This window comes from Ricinus communis, chromosome 2 (genome assembly GCF_019578655.1).
Source record: "Ricinus communis isolate WT05 ecotype wild-type chromosome 2, ASM1957865v1, whole genome shotgun sequence".
NCBI classification, from domain to species: Eukaryota; Viridiplantae; Streptophyta; class Magnoliopsida; order Malpighiales; family Euphorbiaceae; genus Ricinus; species Ricinus communis.
Genome location: NC_063257.1, coordinates 3,148,373 through 3,164,359, shown reverse-complemented (window position 1 = coordinate 3,164,359; position 15,987 = coordinate 3,148,373). Strand labels below are relative to the sequence as shown.

General features: G+C 31.9%; 2 protein-coding genes and 1 non-coding gene across 6 annotated transcripts; 1 reads left to right on the top strand and 2 right to left on the bottom strand.

Moving 5' to 3' along the window:
- Positions 1-776: 776 nt before the first annotated feature.
- LOC8278876 (UDP-glucuronate:xylan alpha-glucuronosyltransferase 2) lies at positions 777-3,886 on the bottom strand. Of its 2 annotated transcripts, none has more exons than XM_002510177.4 (3): positions 3,488-3,886; positions 2,738-3,371; positions 777-1,883 (listed from the first exon to the last, which is right to left on the bottom strand). In XM_002510177.4, the coding sequence occupies exons 1-3, from the start codon at positions 3,680-3,682 to the stop codon at positions 943-945; spliced, it is 1,770 nt and encodes a 589-aa protein (XP_002510223.2). In that variant the 5' UTR covers positions 3,683-3,886; the 3' UTR covers positions 777-942. The 2 variants fall into 2 exon arrangements, with proteins under 2 accessions (XP_002510223.2, XP_015572747.2); XM_015717261.2 differs by having other exon boundaries at positions 3,483-3,624.
- TRNAR-CCU lies at positions 2,527-2,599 on the top strand. The gene has a single exon. It is a non-coding gene; the product is annotated as a tRNA-Arg (tRNA).
- Positions 3,887-5,904: 2,018 nt separating the features above from the next.
- Positions 5,905-9,461, bottom strand: LOC8269993 (protein TIC 22, chloroplastic). 3 transcript variants are annotated; one of them, XM_002510178.4, is made up of 9 exons: positions 9,059-9,459; positions 8,905-8,967; positions 8,608-8,682; positions 7,827-7,877; positions 7,244-7,303; positions 7,056-7,127; positions 6,528-6,563; positions 6,254-6,439; positions 5,905-6,155 (listed from the first exon to the last, which is right to left on the bottom strand). In XM_002510178.4, the coding sequence occupies exons 1-8, from the start codon at positions 9,425-9,427 to the stop codon at positions 6,347-6,349; spliced, it is 819 nt and encodes a 272-aa protein (XP_002510224.1). In that variant the 5' UTR covers positions 9,428-9,459; the 3' UTR covers positions 5,905-6,155; positions 6,254-6,346. The 3 variants fall into 3 exon arrangements, with proteins under 3 accessions (XP_002510224.1, XP_048226984.1, XP_048226985.1); XM_048371027.1 differs by lacking the exon at positions 5,905-6,155 and adding an exon at positions 6,735-6,946 and having other exon boundaries at positions 6,316-6,439; positions 9,059-9,461; XM_048371028.1 differs by lacking the exon at positions 5,905-6,155 and adding an exon at positions 6,650-6,687 and having other exon boundaries at positions 6,316-6,439; positions 9,059-9,461.
- Positions 9,462-15,987: the final 6,526 nt, after the last annotated feature.

The following is a 15,987-nucleotide window of genomic DNA, read 5'->3' as shown; positions in this document are numbered from 1 at the left end:
ATTAACCACTGGCTTTTCAAGTTTGTGCAATGACATAATGATTTTTCAATTAGAAAAGTACAGGCAGGCATAAATGAGCAATTATTAGATATCGAATTTAAATCATCCATGACACGATATTAGAACATTAAACTTTAATTTCTACCCACTCGAAGAAGATCATCTTGTTTTCTTTAGCTAATTAAAGATGAGTAAACCTAATGTTAGTTGAATTGAGTAGACTCCATTTCGACTTTTATATTAGAGATAAAGAATTTAATTTAATTATTTAGTTTTACAAACTGTGTTTTTTCTTTTAAAAAAAAATAGATTAATTAATATTTTTTATTAAATTAAGAATTTACTTATTTTTTTCTTTAAACACCCAATAGCAATGCTAAACGTTTAGACTAGTTAGTATGTGCAATCGGTATTGGAATTCCATATGAATATAATTCATATATGCTCAAAGTAGGTACACCTAAATAGATTTGTCCAACCAAACTTTACCCTCCACTATGTCTTTCTCTAGTCCAAAATCATTGCTTTGCAAGCCATCATTTTCCTTACCTGCCTCTTTCCATACACCTTGTCATTTCAGGATTACCAAAATTAGTCCCCAACCATATGCTTTAGTCTTTTAATTATAAGAATTTGGAATTTATACTACATATAAATTCCTAAGTTTTTTTAGGTATACAGATTTTGGTTCCTTACTATCTTTTAAGAATATTTAACTGTCCTAATCCTGAAAGAGTAGGAACTGAAGTGACCCTGAGGTGAAACCTGAAGAGGTGTTTGTCTAGAATATTTAACTATTCACATATAACTTATATGGAGAAACATTCCATATAATTTTCTACAAAATACAAAATTAGATAGAAAGAAAAGAAAATAGAAAGAAAAAGGAGGAAAAACAAAAGGGAAAAGGAAACCAAATCAAAACTCTGATACAACTTATCTCTAAATCAAATGTTTACGTCTAGGATCTGTAATATTAATCTTCCAATGCTCATCAAGAAAACCTGTCTGTCTAGCCACCCTTCTTTCCCAATCCAATTCTATCTTTCTCTGCTTTGTTAACCCACAAAATTTCTGCAATTTCTCATCCATCCCATCATGAAATTTCCACCATCTTTTATGTGCAACATCACTTGCATAAACCCTTTGATCCCCAATATTCCAATTACAATCATAGTCTCTATAACAGTTCCAAGGCTTTAGTCCCAAATAATGTATTGAATATACTTTTGGTGGGTCGGCTCCAAATAGCTCGTTTTTGACACCTGCCTCAAGTGTAGTATTAGCCCAAAAATTCTTTAAAAAATTCACCCTTCTTGGTAACCTATGCCACCACACAAATACTTCATTAAGGAAACCTTGATCGCCTCCATTATAGGAGATAATATCCTTTCGTCGATCCATTAAGAATTTGAACGTGCAATTTGATGGCTCTATTACCATAATACCTGAATTAAAGATCCATATATCATTTCCCGTGGCGGACATTTGAGGAAAGTGAAAGAGGATGTCAAGATTACGTAAAACTATTATGTCTGAATCAATAAATATAATTTTGTCATAATCAGTAAGCTGCCACAGCCTGAACTTGCTATAGTTGTACTCGTTGTATGAGTCTTTTTCGGCTCGAGGGTTCCGAATTCTCTTAATCAGTCGGATCTTCCATCCGGCTGCAGCGAGAGCTTCCCGTTTGGATTCAGAGATAGATTTGTCTAAGAGAATGATAAGATCACGTTTAGTGCCTGATTGGCGAAGACTTTGAGCAAGTGCTATGGCTCCACAAACATAGGATTCTGATGAATGCAAGACTGTGGCATAGGCTTCTCTTTTGCTTGTCTTTGTGGTGCTTTCAATCTTTGAGAGATCAAAAATATTGTTAATACCTGTAAATCAATATATTCATCTTGTTATTCATTTTAATACATATATAGCAGTAGAAACTAACTTACAAGATACAATTAAGAATAATTCACTAAAAAGAACTTATATATGTTTGCATTTCTCTTTATTTTTGTGTGAGTTGCGCACGAGTTTGTTGAATATTAAGTAAACTCACATATAAATTTACCTGTCATAATTGAAACATGACACTGAATTTGCTGGACAACTAAGTACCCTACTCTTGGTGAAAAACAGTTCTTCAGCTTTCAATGATCTGTGATTATTATGGGGTCAGCCATCTACCATTGTCTAGTTAATTGATTCCACCAATTGCTAACTACAGATAATTAAGGCATCATGATTCCTATTGATAGCAATATATATATAAAAGTATCCACAAAATTCTAGAAAGACAGCAAAAGATACATCAAAAGCACAACTACCACATCCTTGATTAATAATTAGCTTCATCATTAAGGAAGCAAGATTTCTTCCAAGTTGTTGATAAGTCCACATTGCTAATTCATTTACTGTCTCAAGTAGTTGCTCTATCTTTCTCTTTCCCTACACACTATTATTTCATTTCTTGGGCTTGAGTTTTTCCGTTTTGATACAAGTATGGATAAGCAAGAGCTATAAACAAATGCGCCTGTAGCTCAGTGGATAGAGCGTCTGTTTCCTAAGCAGAAAGTCGTAGGTTCGACCCCTACCTGGCGCGTTTTCATTTTACGGAATGGCAACAGTTTCTTTTTTTTTTTTTTTTGATACTTCTTAACACTATAAAATCAGGCAAGGCAGTGGAAGAAAAGGACAATCACTTCAAACAATAGTTTATGTAGTTTTCTTTGAGCCATACCTTGTGCCCACAAGGGCAGAGAAAGCTTGCAAGAACCAACAGGCAGTGAAAGCTTTTGTCCAAGGATTGACATCTCCGGCTCGTAGAACCACCAATCACCTTCCTGTTTTACCAAGTCATCACATCTAAACAGCTCAAGCATTGGCCTGCATTTGCTCCAAAACACTACTTTAGTCTTCCAACTCCAATCCCTCCTACCTTTCTTCATTGCCAAATTTGCTGCTACAAGATGAACTTGAAGCCTAAGCACCTCTCTATTCCATAGTTCTTGAGGATACTTGCAAGGCAATTTGGCTACTATTACGTCCATATCATCATAAGCTTTAAAATCTGGCATTGGTATTTCTGGACAGGATGTACCTTCAAATTCTTCCTCCTCATCAATCCATTCAGGAAATAAATCTTCCCATTTGAAATACTCAGATACCCTTTCAAAATGTATTGGTATTGTCTCTCCATGTATTTTCCAATCACTGACATCATTCTCTTCCATATTCACCATGGCAATCTTCATTCCTTTGCCTATTTCTTTCATGAAGCTTAGCATCTCAATCTTGGTCATGTTTCCTCTTGGCTTTCTTGTATCGGGTTGAGACTCTTCCAGTACTGCTTTCATCTTAACACCATTTTCCATCTGCAAAACTCAAGATTAACCAAATGGGTAATCAAAACACACATTGGATTAATCAATTAATTAATGTCCAAACCATTACTTCTTACAAAAGAATAAGGTGATTAGGCTCACCTTACCTTGTGATGGCACTCGCGAAGTGAGCACCTAACGAGAGAAGCTGCATTATCAAAATATACCGAAGATGATGGCCGGAGAAGAAGAGAGGCATAGATAACAAGAAAGAAAGCTAGGAAAACCAAGTTGATTCTAATAACTAATGCCTTTGAAGGTGTGGTCTTCACTATCTTTTGAAGGGAGAATCCATGAGCCATCTTTAAGCGTAGCAAAAAATGCAATACCTCAAAAGGGGACTTTGCTTTGCAAATATATATCAACTACTTCCTTCGGTTTTCAATTTATTTATAGTAATTAATCATGATGATTAGCATAATCTTTGAAGGGATTTAGAGTATAGTGGTTGGAGGATTAAGAGAGCAAAGTTTAGAGTAAAACTCAAATGATCATGTGAGACCATTTAGAGAGCACCATGTGGCATTTATATAGTGCTTTTGATTTACTTGCCTTCAAGACAAAAAGGCAGGAGGAAGTAAAGCTTTACTTCTTTCCCATCCTGTTGGTGCCAAATAATTCTAGATTATCTCTTCAAAATTCCTAGTCTACCCCTCATTAAGCCCTTCCTTTGGGGCTTAAATTTTAATTTGGACCACTAATATAGTTCAATTACGGTTGAGCTCGAAATATGTTCCACCTATAAAAATGTGGTTCCTAGCTTCTGACTTCTCAACTTTTAACCTAAAAAGGGTTGCTGTCTATAGATAAAAATAATAAAAACATGGATTGATGTCTCATCAGCATTTTAACCTACTAATTTCCATTTTCCTCTGTTACTATTAATACCCATTTGGAAGTTGGGACATGCAAGTAAATAGCAAACTAGATTTTTGAGGGAGATTATCAATTGTTCTAACTTACATTCATTTAATGAATACACTTGAGTAAAAAGAGAGTAACATATATTTCAAATTTTATAATTGCATTTTTTATATCACTCAATAAATAATAAAATGTAATATATTTTAAATAGTTACGAAAAGATCCTGAGAGCAGGAGGAAGATTGTTTTTTTTTAAAAAAAAAAAAATAAAAGAAGAAGAAAGAATTGAGAGTAGTAAGTAGGGATAGGGATGTAATTACGGAATTTGCTGAAGCAAGCTTAGGTATGTACGCTAAGAATCTTCAGAATTAGCAGCCAAGCAGGCCCGCCAACAACTATTTGGTTGGCCCGTCAACTTCCTACATGCATTGAAATGTCGCTTTTGTCCGTTAGGGTATTTTTCTAATTTTTAATTCTATTTCTATTTTTTTAAAAAAAATTTACTTTTATTATTTATTCTAAAATCAATCGATGACATTAAAAGATGGGTTTAGGTCAGATATCAGTATTTCACAACTCATAGAAAAATGATTTGGAATCATGTTTTACACGACTCAAAACCCTAAAGTATGGTAGACTATCAAAATTTTGAAACCATGTCAAACCTATTTGCTAATTTACTAATTAGAGGGATGGGCTATTAGTTTTACTATTTGCATTTCGTGCTTATAAGAATGAGTAGTCAATCCTACCTAAGGCAGAGCAAACACGTGGATAGGCTCATTCATCATTTGATCAATCATCCATGCTAATTGGTTGAACTGATTATGATTACCTTCTACATTCTTGTGCAAGTGTTGCCTTTCTACATAATAAATTACTTTTGTCTTTTAATATCTAAATTTACAACGCTACAGTCGTTTAATTGCACTTCAGTTTCTCTAACTTTAAATAAAACAATATTTTATCCTTAATTTCTTTTTACATCTGACGTTATTAAATATGAGGAATTGGAATTGGATATACAAAAGCTTACGGTTGAATGATAGCTTGACATCTAGCAAAATCGAATTTTCAGTGTATGAGCTTAGTGGAAGTGATTTTTGTATTAGAAATTTTAAACATAATGTTGACTTTTCAAGGAGAAAGAAGGCGGAAATAACCTTTTTATTAGGAATTTAAAAAGAAAATATTAAGATTTCATGAAGAAAGAATGAGGTGGAAATGATTTTTCTGTTAGGCATCGACAAGACAATATTGATTCACCAAGAAAAAGAAACTGATGTTTATGCCCTTATCATTGCATTATAATTTTATTATTACAAATAAGAGACCCTACTTATGTTTGAGATGTGCATTTTAACGCCGTGTTAGCTGCAGGTGTAAAAAAGAAAAAGGAAACAAACAACATTTAAGAACTAAACTAACATCTCCATTTTAGTAAGAAGCCCTTCCAACAATGGCATGTGTCGAATCTCTGAGCCCATCAAATTCATTCCATTTTAGTAATGTTGCATTCGCATTTAACCATATTAAGTGAAACACCCTTTTTTATTTTTAAATGTACAACATGAAACGTTACGACGCATTAAACCTCAGCAGACATGTTAATACAACTTCTACACTCGAAAATGTATCAGGTAAACTACAAATGTGAAGATGGCACAAACATTTGGAAACAATTGCCATTTCATAAAGTGTCTAAACCATCATGGTCTGTTAACAATTTCTGAGCACCAAATTCAGATACTGTGCAGACAATGTAGAAGTTCCTATAAGTCGAGCATTTAACGTTTGCAATTCAATGACCTCTTTAACTGACTTGAATGTTAGTCCATTCTCTTATTTTATTCCTTTTCCAAATTGACATTGTATCTCTTCTTGTATCCCAAGGCTACTCCGGACCAATTCCTGAAAGAATTTTCAATCGTCTTAACACCTAGTATGTATATATTGTGCACAGGTAAGGAAGAGAAAGAGGAGCAATTAGCTCAGTAATAATGCCGAACCTGCTTCATTTTCATTGAGAGCCTGGAAGCATGTAATATATTCGCTGCTCTTTATCCTTTTATATGGTCTCCTGGAGTAACACATGCAATGGGTCATACCTTTGCCACCTCCTGAATGTGCTGCGAGTGGCTTTTACCAGGTGGAATGAAGATAAGATCCTCCCAGCCCGAGTTCTTCTCACTCATCTGCATCAGAAAAAAGAGAAACAAAACTTCAAACTTTTGTTTCTTTTTATCAGATGGATAAGTAAAATATCTAATCAGATCCATTTACCTCCATTTTTCTCAAAACATCCTCTAAACTTCCTACCTGTTCAAACAAATAGAATCAGATATTAGTTACTAATGAGAAATGTTTTGGTTGAATGAATGGGATAGCAACATAGTGGGCTTTACATCGAGCTCGGATATCTCCAGTTTTGTCAAATCGCTGTCTTCAGAAATGCAAGAAATGAATGGGCAAGTAGTTAGAGGCAATCACCTATTAGACAGCTAAGTAGATAAAACACACTTTGACTTTCAGGGGAAAGAGTTCAGCTCAATAAAGAACAGTCTGTCTTTGCATCTATCTTACTGGCCTAAGTCCTTTAAGTTCATCAGTACCAGAATTGCAATTTATTTCTACTTCCTTTCTCCATCACTTTCCAAGAACACATGTTGGAAATTTCGTCTCTATCCAAGCTGACATAGTGCCTCGTGCATGAAAAATAAAAACATATTACATGCTGACATGAGGGTGTGAGTGTTCATGAAAGTGTGCAGGCATAGTCTATCAATGTGTCTGTAAGGCCATGTATGATACCATAATATGTTGGGAAAGACCAGGCCCTCTTGATGCCCTTGAAACCTTTGAAAGTTCTTTTTCTATATCTTCCTGCATAGCAAGAAGCACATAGCTAGCAATCAATGCAGTCATCATAATATCTTACAGATGATGTGTGCTGAGAAAATTCAGTTGTGTCAGTAGGGAGCTCAATGAGTGGAACATACCTTCTGGAAATATATCGGGCAGTAACGCTTGTTTTTCTTCTTCACAACTAGAAGTTCTGACTGCAGACACAGAGTTCATGAAGCAACATTAATGTGGCACGACATTACATTTTTACACCTACATAAGGTGCAATATTCATACATGGTACACAGGTAAGCTAGATGGTCCCTATACTTGAATTGTCCTGGATGATGGTAGCAACTAACAGAACATAATAAAGAAAGCTAAGTCTACAAAGATTTTTCTTTGATTTAAGTCAGCAGTATCACATTTAATTTGGTGATGTGATGACACGCGTAGGCTAGGGAGAACTCCAAATTATCTTAGAAAAGGGTGTTGAAATTGATAAAGTCAAACTGTTATCACTAAATGAGGTTGCAACAACAGTGTTTATGATGGCATGGCACAAACATTTTGGGAACATAAATAGCCAAGTCAAACCATACTATGAATGTTCTTACACAAATGTGTGTGCACGAGCATATAGAGTTAGAAGCATTTGATCCATGGATCTTAAAATCAGCCCATTGAAATGCTTTACTTTCTTAAATGGTCCATTTTGCAATAAATTTAATAGCATACCTGAAAAATGGGAACTCCATCAAACCCACGCTTGGTATCAGAGGCTTTCAGCTGACAAACATGAAAGGCCATTGTAGAATTACTCAAATTCAGTTCATGGGTAGAATCATATTAATGTCAATGTTTCATGTATAAATGCAACACATATGAATTGCTATCATAACACGATTTTATAAGTCCTAGATGAAAGCAAAGACATCTTCGGGTTAAAGTTTTTTCGCCTACAATGTAAATGACATATAAACATTATGAATATTATCTTGTTCCACATAAGAAAGACTCATACTTCTCTCTATAGATTGAGATATATAACCAAGACAAGGCTTCTTAGGGAAGTCAATGTCCAGGGATCCATCAAAAGTTATATGAGATACCAAAGGACAACAAAAACTAGCCTCTTGTCTGGAAAGTCTAAAAATGCAAGAATTCAATTGAATTGAATGCTTGCATTGAGAGAATTCTCATGCTTGGAAAGCTCTTAGTTGCTAGAATTAAATTCTTTTAACTAACAATAAAGAAGGCATTTTGAAAGAAATGAAACTACGCCAAAAATTGACATGATTTTGCAAGGAATTTTTGCACTTGATTTATTTCAAACAAGGTCTAGAAGAGCGATATCAATATCACACAGGAAAAAGTAAGAAGTAGCAAGCAAGCAGGAAACTAAAATGAAAGCTTGTACAAGTACTATAATCATCTTATATAATCAGATATAAGATAATGAATGCTTCCCAACCAAACTGAGAACCGTGCACTTTATAACTAATGCACGATAACTAACCTCTAAAGCATTCTTTATTTGAACTGGATCAGGTAAAAACCGAAATGCAATTCCCTCCACCTTCAACATGTACACCTAGTAAAATTAAAAGCATAGTCAAAATACAATGATAAACAAAATACTTCATTAGAACATAACAACTGAACCGAAATTTATAATATAAAAAAGAAAACATAAATTATATAGTATCTTCAAATGATTCATTTAAGAGCCAAATTAAGATTGGGAACGCAATTACCTACCATAAAAATACACAAAGAGGAATAAAAAAAGAACAACTTAACCTAAAAAGGTTACCTGATCAAGAGTAATAGGAACAATTCTTGCCTGACTCCTTAATTCTCTTCTTCGCAACCGAACCTATTATCAATTCCCCAAAACAGTAAAAACAAAATAATGCTACAAAAGAAACCATCACAAATTTACTCTCTGAATAGTAAGTATTACTAACTTGAGCGAGAAAAGCTTCAGCATCTTCTTGTCGAAAGCAGAGCAAGCTAATTGATTTAGCTCCATCAGGATCAGAGACAAGCACGAACTCATTATTCGAATTGCTCACTGTATAAACAGCCGTGCCAGCAAGTGTTTTTGCCACGTGTTCTGAGCTCAGACCTGAGGCTTGCTTCGGCTGCTGTGAGACAGATGCGAACAACGGCGCCGGACGATGCTTCCTGTTATTTAGCCCGGGCAGTAGGTTGTTAGATACGGCCCAAGTAGTGTCGCCGAGCCGAGTCGAGAGCTCGGCGCCGAGCCGGAGACAGTGCTGGTGAATGAACGTGGAGAGAGATAAGAGAGGGTTTGAGAGTTTAGAGTGTTCCATTTTAGAGAACTAAAAAGGAAAAGAGAAACGAAATGGGCACTGAGTTCGGTTTATAATATATGCATACATCTAGGTATATATTGGGCTGGGCTTTAGTCCAGTTAGAGGCCCAAAAAACAAAAAATAGTGATGCTGATGCTGGTACTGGACGATCTTTCATCTGATTAGCAAGAATTTATGCTCACTTGAACCAGTAAGGAAGTTGAATTTGATGATTCTAGTAGTGTGGAGTTTTAGTGTAGGTGTTCATGGTGATAATTACAAGGGTCTATCCGTGTCTTTGCTTATTACTTATGATGTATTATGAATAAAAAATTTAATTTATATTATTGAATTATCGCATGTGCACTGCACGTACAATTAAATTACTGAATATAGATATTTATATAATTTTTTTAAAATTTAAAGACAAAATGTAATTTATGATAAAAAAGTCTTAGAATTGAAACTGTATATTTAGGAGTAAGCTTGCATGGAAGTGCGGTTAAAAGATGATGGGAAGAATATTTACTTGTTGAATATTAGTGAGCATGAAGAGCTTTGAATATATGCAGTTCAAGCAAATGTTTAATATAATTCTAAGGCCTAAAGTGGTAACAAAAAATGCCGAGAAATCAAGTACACTTACTCAGAAAGAAGAGTCGGGTAAAGATCAACTTCCGTGATTCGATGAACAAGGCAACAAAAATTTCTTCAACGTGCTACATAGCTTCCAACTTGTATAGAAACCTTTCTTGCTTAGCAACATGTCAATCTTCACTGTTGTTACTGAATAATTACCTAAAGCAAATCTTCATATAAGATTATATTCTTCTTTACGTACCCTAATTTAATTACAAAATTACATTTTTGTCTTGATTAGTTCCACTACCACTTCTACCAAGAGCAATTGGAATGTATATATAAAGGAGGTGCTAGGCTCAGAAAGCATGCATCCAAAGTTCCAAACCATAGCTCGAGTCCATCTTGCTTCTTCATATTACTACTTTATTCTAAGAAACACTTGCTTGATCTATTATCACCTGTACAGTACTTATTCAAGTATATAATCTCCAACAAGTAGCAATAAGATGCCAATTCAGCCAGGTAGAACTCGACAGGTAAATCTTCCTCTTTTAGAAGAGCAAATGAAGGGCCTTCTTAAAAGATACGACAGCAATGGAGATGGCAAGCTAAGCAGGAAAGACCTGAAGGTTGTCTTCAAAAACCTAGGTTCGCAATTTTGTGGCTTGAGAGCTTGTAGGGCAATCCAACATGCAGATCGCAACAAAGGTAGTAGTGTTAGCCTGGAAGATGAGTTGGACGAGCTTGTCAAATATGTTATGAAATGGGGCTCTACCATTTCCTAGAGCACGTTAAATCCAGTTGCTATATACAATCCGTAACAAGTAAAATTGTTACTAATTATCTTGGTGGTGGCGGACACTTCATAGCAAAGAAAGCTGTTAGCAGGAATGGTGATTTGCGGCTTGGCTCTCTTAGCAACTATCTGCAATCAGTCTCAGTAATCTATATATCTGAATTCTCCTGTAATTTCTGCGTAAAGTTGTGCCAATTGGTTACAATATCCAATTGTAATCACTGTAGTCACTTTATGTATACCTAATACATAAATAAAAGCTGTTAGTTAATGAAGCCTGGTTATCATAACTATACAGGCTGAGTTAATATTGCGTTATTAAGAAAAGAAAAACAATAAAATAAATTTTTAGCATTCTCTTACATTCTAATTTACCTTTACTTGTACAATAATATTAAGATTTGACCTATAAGCTAAATAATATTGTCAAATATAGCTTTTTAGTTTGTTTTAATGAAAAAAGAAGTGTATTTTGAGACGCAATAATCTTAATTATCTATTTTTACAAATAAAATAATAAAAAGCAATTAATATCATATTAACTTTCAAAAACTTTCTTAACCATTCGTACGTGTGAGAAAGCGGATTTCCATACCTAAAATTTATTTTATATTAGTCGTTTATTCGTGTGTTACACGGCTGTTATTATTATTTCGATTATAAAACCAGCTGATAGATACAATTTGATAAATTTTTTAATATCTACTATTGATTTATAATATCTTAAAAAATAGTAACAAACTAAATATTTTTGATCTTTTTTTACAATTTTATTAATGCAATTATTTTTAAAGTATTTATTTATTAATTCTAATATTATATAAATTAATACTATCAATATAATTGATATAACTATTTTTTAAGATTAGAAATTATTATATAATTGAAAATTAATTTATTAATAATATATATTTAAAATATTATTTTTTATAATTAGAATCATTATCTAATTAGAAAATTAATTTATTAATTAATATAATATTAAAATATAATTAATATATGCTATTTTTAGAATAATTATTATCTAATTAAAAACTAATTTATTATTAATAAGTTATTTATTAATATTAAAATGAGTTTTTAATAGGAGTATAATTTATTAATCAATAAATTAATAAAAAATTACAAAATTACGTATAAACTTGAATCTCATATATAAAAAATAAGTACACATGTCAAAAAAATAAGTACGCATATCAAGACAACAATTCTATGTGTCAAAAATTAAGCACACATGTCAAAAAAATCTTAAACTTTATAAATTAATATATATTTATATATATATATAGATTCCGGTGATTTCTTTATAGTTCAATAATTCCAATTTTTATTTGATTTGTTTACTGCTATAACATTTGATCAAACATTTATGGACGATTTTGAGGTTATAATCCATATATAATTTCTCAATAAGAACATGTTTCAAATACATGTCTTATCTACTCAACATTCACAGCAAGGAATGGAGTGTATGCTTCTACAACTATAGATTGTTGAAGGATGCTCTATTTGTTTGATCAGCTTGGATTATTTATTGGGTTACAGTCTAATTTTGGTGTTTTCTGTTTGATCTCTGAATTCTTTTCTTTTATTTTTTTTAAGAAAATGGAAGTATAATTTAATGAGAATAAGACAGTAAAAAAGAAAAGAATTGAAGAATATAAATAAAAAAATTTCATTCCAATAAATGTTTCTTTTTTCAGAACAAATAAAGTACACTGAAATATCTTTTCATATATTTACTGGAATGGATTTAGATTAGAGAGTCTCCTAACATAAAGATAATATAAATAATTGGTAGTTTAGTAATGTTTAGAATAATCCAATGAAAATGCCAATCCTGCTCATATTTCTTTCCTTTTTCTCCATTAAAATAGACCTTACACATGAGCGTTCTTCTTTTATGTCCAACTACAAAGGATTCTTTCTCAAACCAATAGATAACACACTAAAAAATATTTTCTATTTTTTATTTTAAACTTCTTTTACTCATATATATATATATATATATATATATAGATATATATTTCAATAAAAAAATTTTGAAATATTGAATTTATTCAATAAAAAAAGAAAAATATTAAACAAATGTGTTCCAATGCACATACATTTTAGAATGGACCTTCCTTCTCATTTAATAATAATAACAACATATTCAGAACCAAAAAGCTACCGCAATTTATAGTCCAACTAGGATTCTTCTATAACTGATGGAATATAAAAGCCCACAATACATAAAAAGAAACATTAAAAGCGTATGTTATAACAGACTTCTGCACAACACTTATGTCACAGCTCGTAAGATAAGTTATTTTTTTATGATTTAAATGTTTATAAATTATTATTTTTTAATTAAACATTCCTAACAGAAATCTTATGAGGCATAAAATAATACAAAATTATTGTAAGAACTATTACTATGGAGTGTTAAAAGAACAGGTTTATTTAATATATTGATTTATAAATTATTTTTTAGAACTCTTTTTATTTATTTCTTTATTAGTAGTTTCTAAAATTTTAAAAATAAAATAATATAAAATTTAAAATTAAAAGAGTACTTTTCCAACATCATTTTTAAACTAATCCTAAAAAGAATGACCAGAAAAATATCTGATTGAAGGAGAAGAAAAGATCCTTCAAAATATTGTTGGAGATTAAGTTCGGCGGTAAACCGTTAGCCCCGCACACTTACGAATCTCACTATGCTTTCATTCATTCTGAAACTTTAGCGACAATATTTTGACTTTTGTAATAACTATCGAATCCTTCTCACTGTTTTTTAAGAACTGGTACAGTACCAGTCTTTGTTAACATGTCAATTTAGGAAAATTTAAATTTACATTTGCACTTACTCCAATACCAATAAGTTCTAAACTTATAATATATATACATATTTTAGAAAATTTTGTGAACGTATTTTTATTTTAGAATTTGTGATTTTTTTTTCATTTTAGTACTCTGTGAATATGACCGTTAGCAAATAATGATCAGATTATATAATATCTTTAAGAGATTTTAACGCGGCACGCAATAACTATTGTTCTTCCAATTGCCACGTCAACACTTGCTAATGGTATTATGCAATTTGACAATTATTTGCTGACGATCATATTCACAAAATATCAAAGTGAAAAGAAAAATTACAGACCCTAAAATGAGAATACGTTAAATCATATGGTAATTTATTGAAAAATTTTATTTTTTTTAAATATAGAGCATATATTAAAGAATCATGATTCTAAAAGACTCTTCAATTATTTTTTCTAAAAATAATTTAAATCATAAATTTTATTGAAATATTTTATTTAAAATCTTTCAATCTGAGTGGCTTTTAAATTCGTATATCAATTATATATATTTATTAATTTTAAATAATTAAATATATAATAATTATTTTATAATAAAATAAAATATATTTATATTTACGTATTTGTTGTCTATATATATATATATATATATATTTATATATTATGGTAAGCAATAATAGTCTCAGTTAATTAATAGAAAGTTAAATTTCAAAATATATGATTGTATACGCATATTTGAAGTTGTTTTCCCATGTCGAGAAATTCAGAAATTTAAGGTGACTTCTCTTTTTTTTTTTTTCTTTGCCTATTAAGTGAGGAGAGAGTATTAAGAGGCTAACCCAGTCATAATCTGGTGGACCAGTTAATAAAAATGTTCACATATTTTTCCAGCTTTAATTGAGGAATAGAAGCCTCTTGCATCAGCATATATACATAATAGGAGTTTTTGGTTAAATTAATGTCTTCTCCAAGAATTCTTTTCACGATAAAAGGTCAAATATCTCTATAGCAAATGGGGTGAATTATTAATTTTACTACTTTTAGAATTTTTTCAAAAAATAAAAGAGATTTAGAAGGAGAGTAAATTCAAAGGGAAAAAGTCAACATATGGGTTTAGTTTTATTTTGTGAAGAAAACCAATATGGAGAAGGTTTGGTTTCATTTAATATTTTTTCCTTGTTTTAATTTCTCATTTTTCTCTCTATGTGCTTTTTTTATTATTAAAGAAAGTAAGTCACTCTCTATTTCAATGACTAAGTTAAAATTTGGGTTAATTTGATCCTTAAATAAAAGTCGGTAGGCCTATTTATTAGAAAAGTCAAAATTGAACTTATTTGGTCTCTTAACACAAGTTTGGGGGGTATTTGGCTTTTTGTCCATTCTTTTCATGATAAACCAAAACCGTCCATCCTAATCAAGAATATGTTTGACTGCCTTCCAGATGCATAAGCACTTTTTTAACAATATATCATCTTCTAACACCAATCTGGTTCCCCAATAAAGAAGCCAGATAAGTTAGAATCTTGAGATATGAAATATTATTCAAGAACATTTGCCAGATCCATATAAACTATAATAGCTAGATTTTGATGTACCGCACAAAAGTAATTAAATGCCAAAACATTTAAAGACCTCAATATTCATGGCTCCCTTACTCTGCAGGTGTAAATGTTGTCCTCCGCCACTTACTGAACCTCAACTGAAAGACATATTTAAGCACTTTGACGGGGACGGAGATGGCCTTCTAAGCAGGCAAGAGCTTATCAATGCTTTCGAGTACATAGGTTCTGGATAGCCTGGTTGGCGAGCAAAGCATGCACTGAGTCACGCTGACAGAAATGGAGATGGATATATCAACGAAAAGAAGTTACAAGAGGTTATCAAGTATGCTTTTAGACAAGGTTATATAATGTCAGCTGCTTAGAATTTGTAAGAGGAGCCCTTTTTTTCTTTTTATATAGCAAATCAACAAAACATACCATACTAATTTAACCCATGTAGTTTGGGGGTTTTATATTTCACCGTTTGGTAAGACCTCATGATTTGAGATATTTTTATTAAGCCAGATGATTTTAAGACAAACTAGCTCAACAGATTGAATAGGTGCAAGTTTTCACTAGTTTGATCACTGGTTCAATTTCTTAAAAATATTAGTCTATAAGAAAACAAGTTATTTCTTAAAAATACTTTTGATTTACTAAAAAATAAATAATTTTCCGAAAAGATAAGGGAATTCAGCAGTTACTTAGATACGTGGATTAGCAAAATAATTCCTATTTGGAGGGTTTAATTGTATTAAACTAAAAGTGGAGGAGTAAAGGCCTGTATCGTACAAGTTGGAAGGCCAAGAAAGAATCTATCAACAATTGTGGCTTAATTTGACTGATGGGACC

What these genes read in the sequence shown, in the direction of transcription:
- LOC8278876 (XM_002510177.4), bottom strand. Translation starts at nt 3,682, where the DNA reads ATGGCTCATGGATTCTCCCTTCAAAAGATAGTGAAGACCACACCTTCA. An exon ending in TTCGCGAGTGCCATCACAAG is followed by an intron (nt 3,372 to 3,487) that starts GTAAGGTGAGCC and finishes TGAGTTTTGCAG; the next exon opens with ATGGAAAATGGTGTTAAGAT. An exon ending in TCTGCCCTTGTGGGCACAAG is followed by an intron (nt 1,884 to 2,737) that starts GTATGGCTCAAA and finishes ATTGATTTACAG; the next exon opens with GTATTAACAATATTTTTGAT.
- LOC8269993 (XM_002510178.4), bottom strand. Translation starts at nt 9,427, where the DNA reads ATGGAACACTCTAAACTCTCAAACCCTCTCTTATCTCTCTCCACGTTC. An exon ending in ATGGAGTTCCCATTTTTCAG is followed by an intron (nt 7,304 to 7,826) that starts GTATGCTATTAA and finishes CTGTGTCTGCAG; the next exon opens with TCAGAACTTCTAGTTGTGAA. An exon ending in GCCCGATATATTTCCAGAAG is followed by an intron (nt 7,128 to 7,243) that starts GTATGTTCCACT and finishes CTTGCTATGCAG; the next exon opens with GAAGATATAGAAAAAGAACT.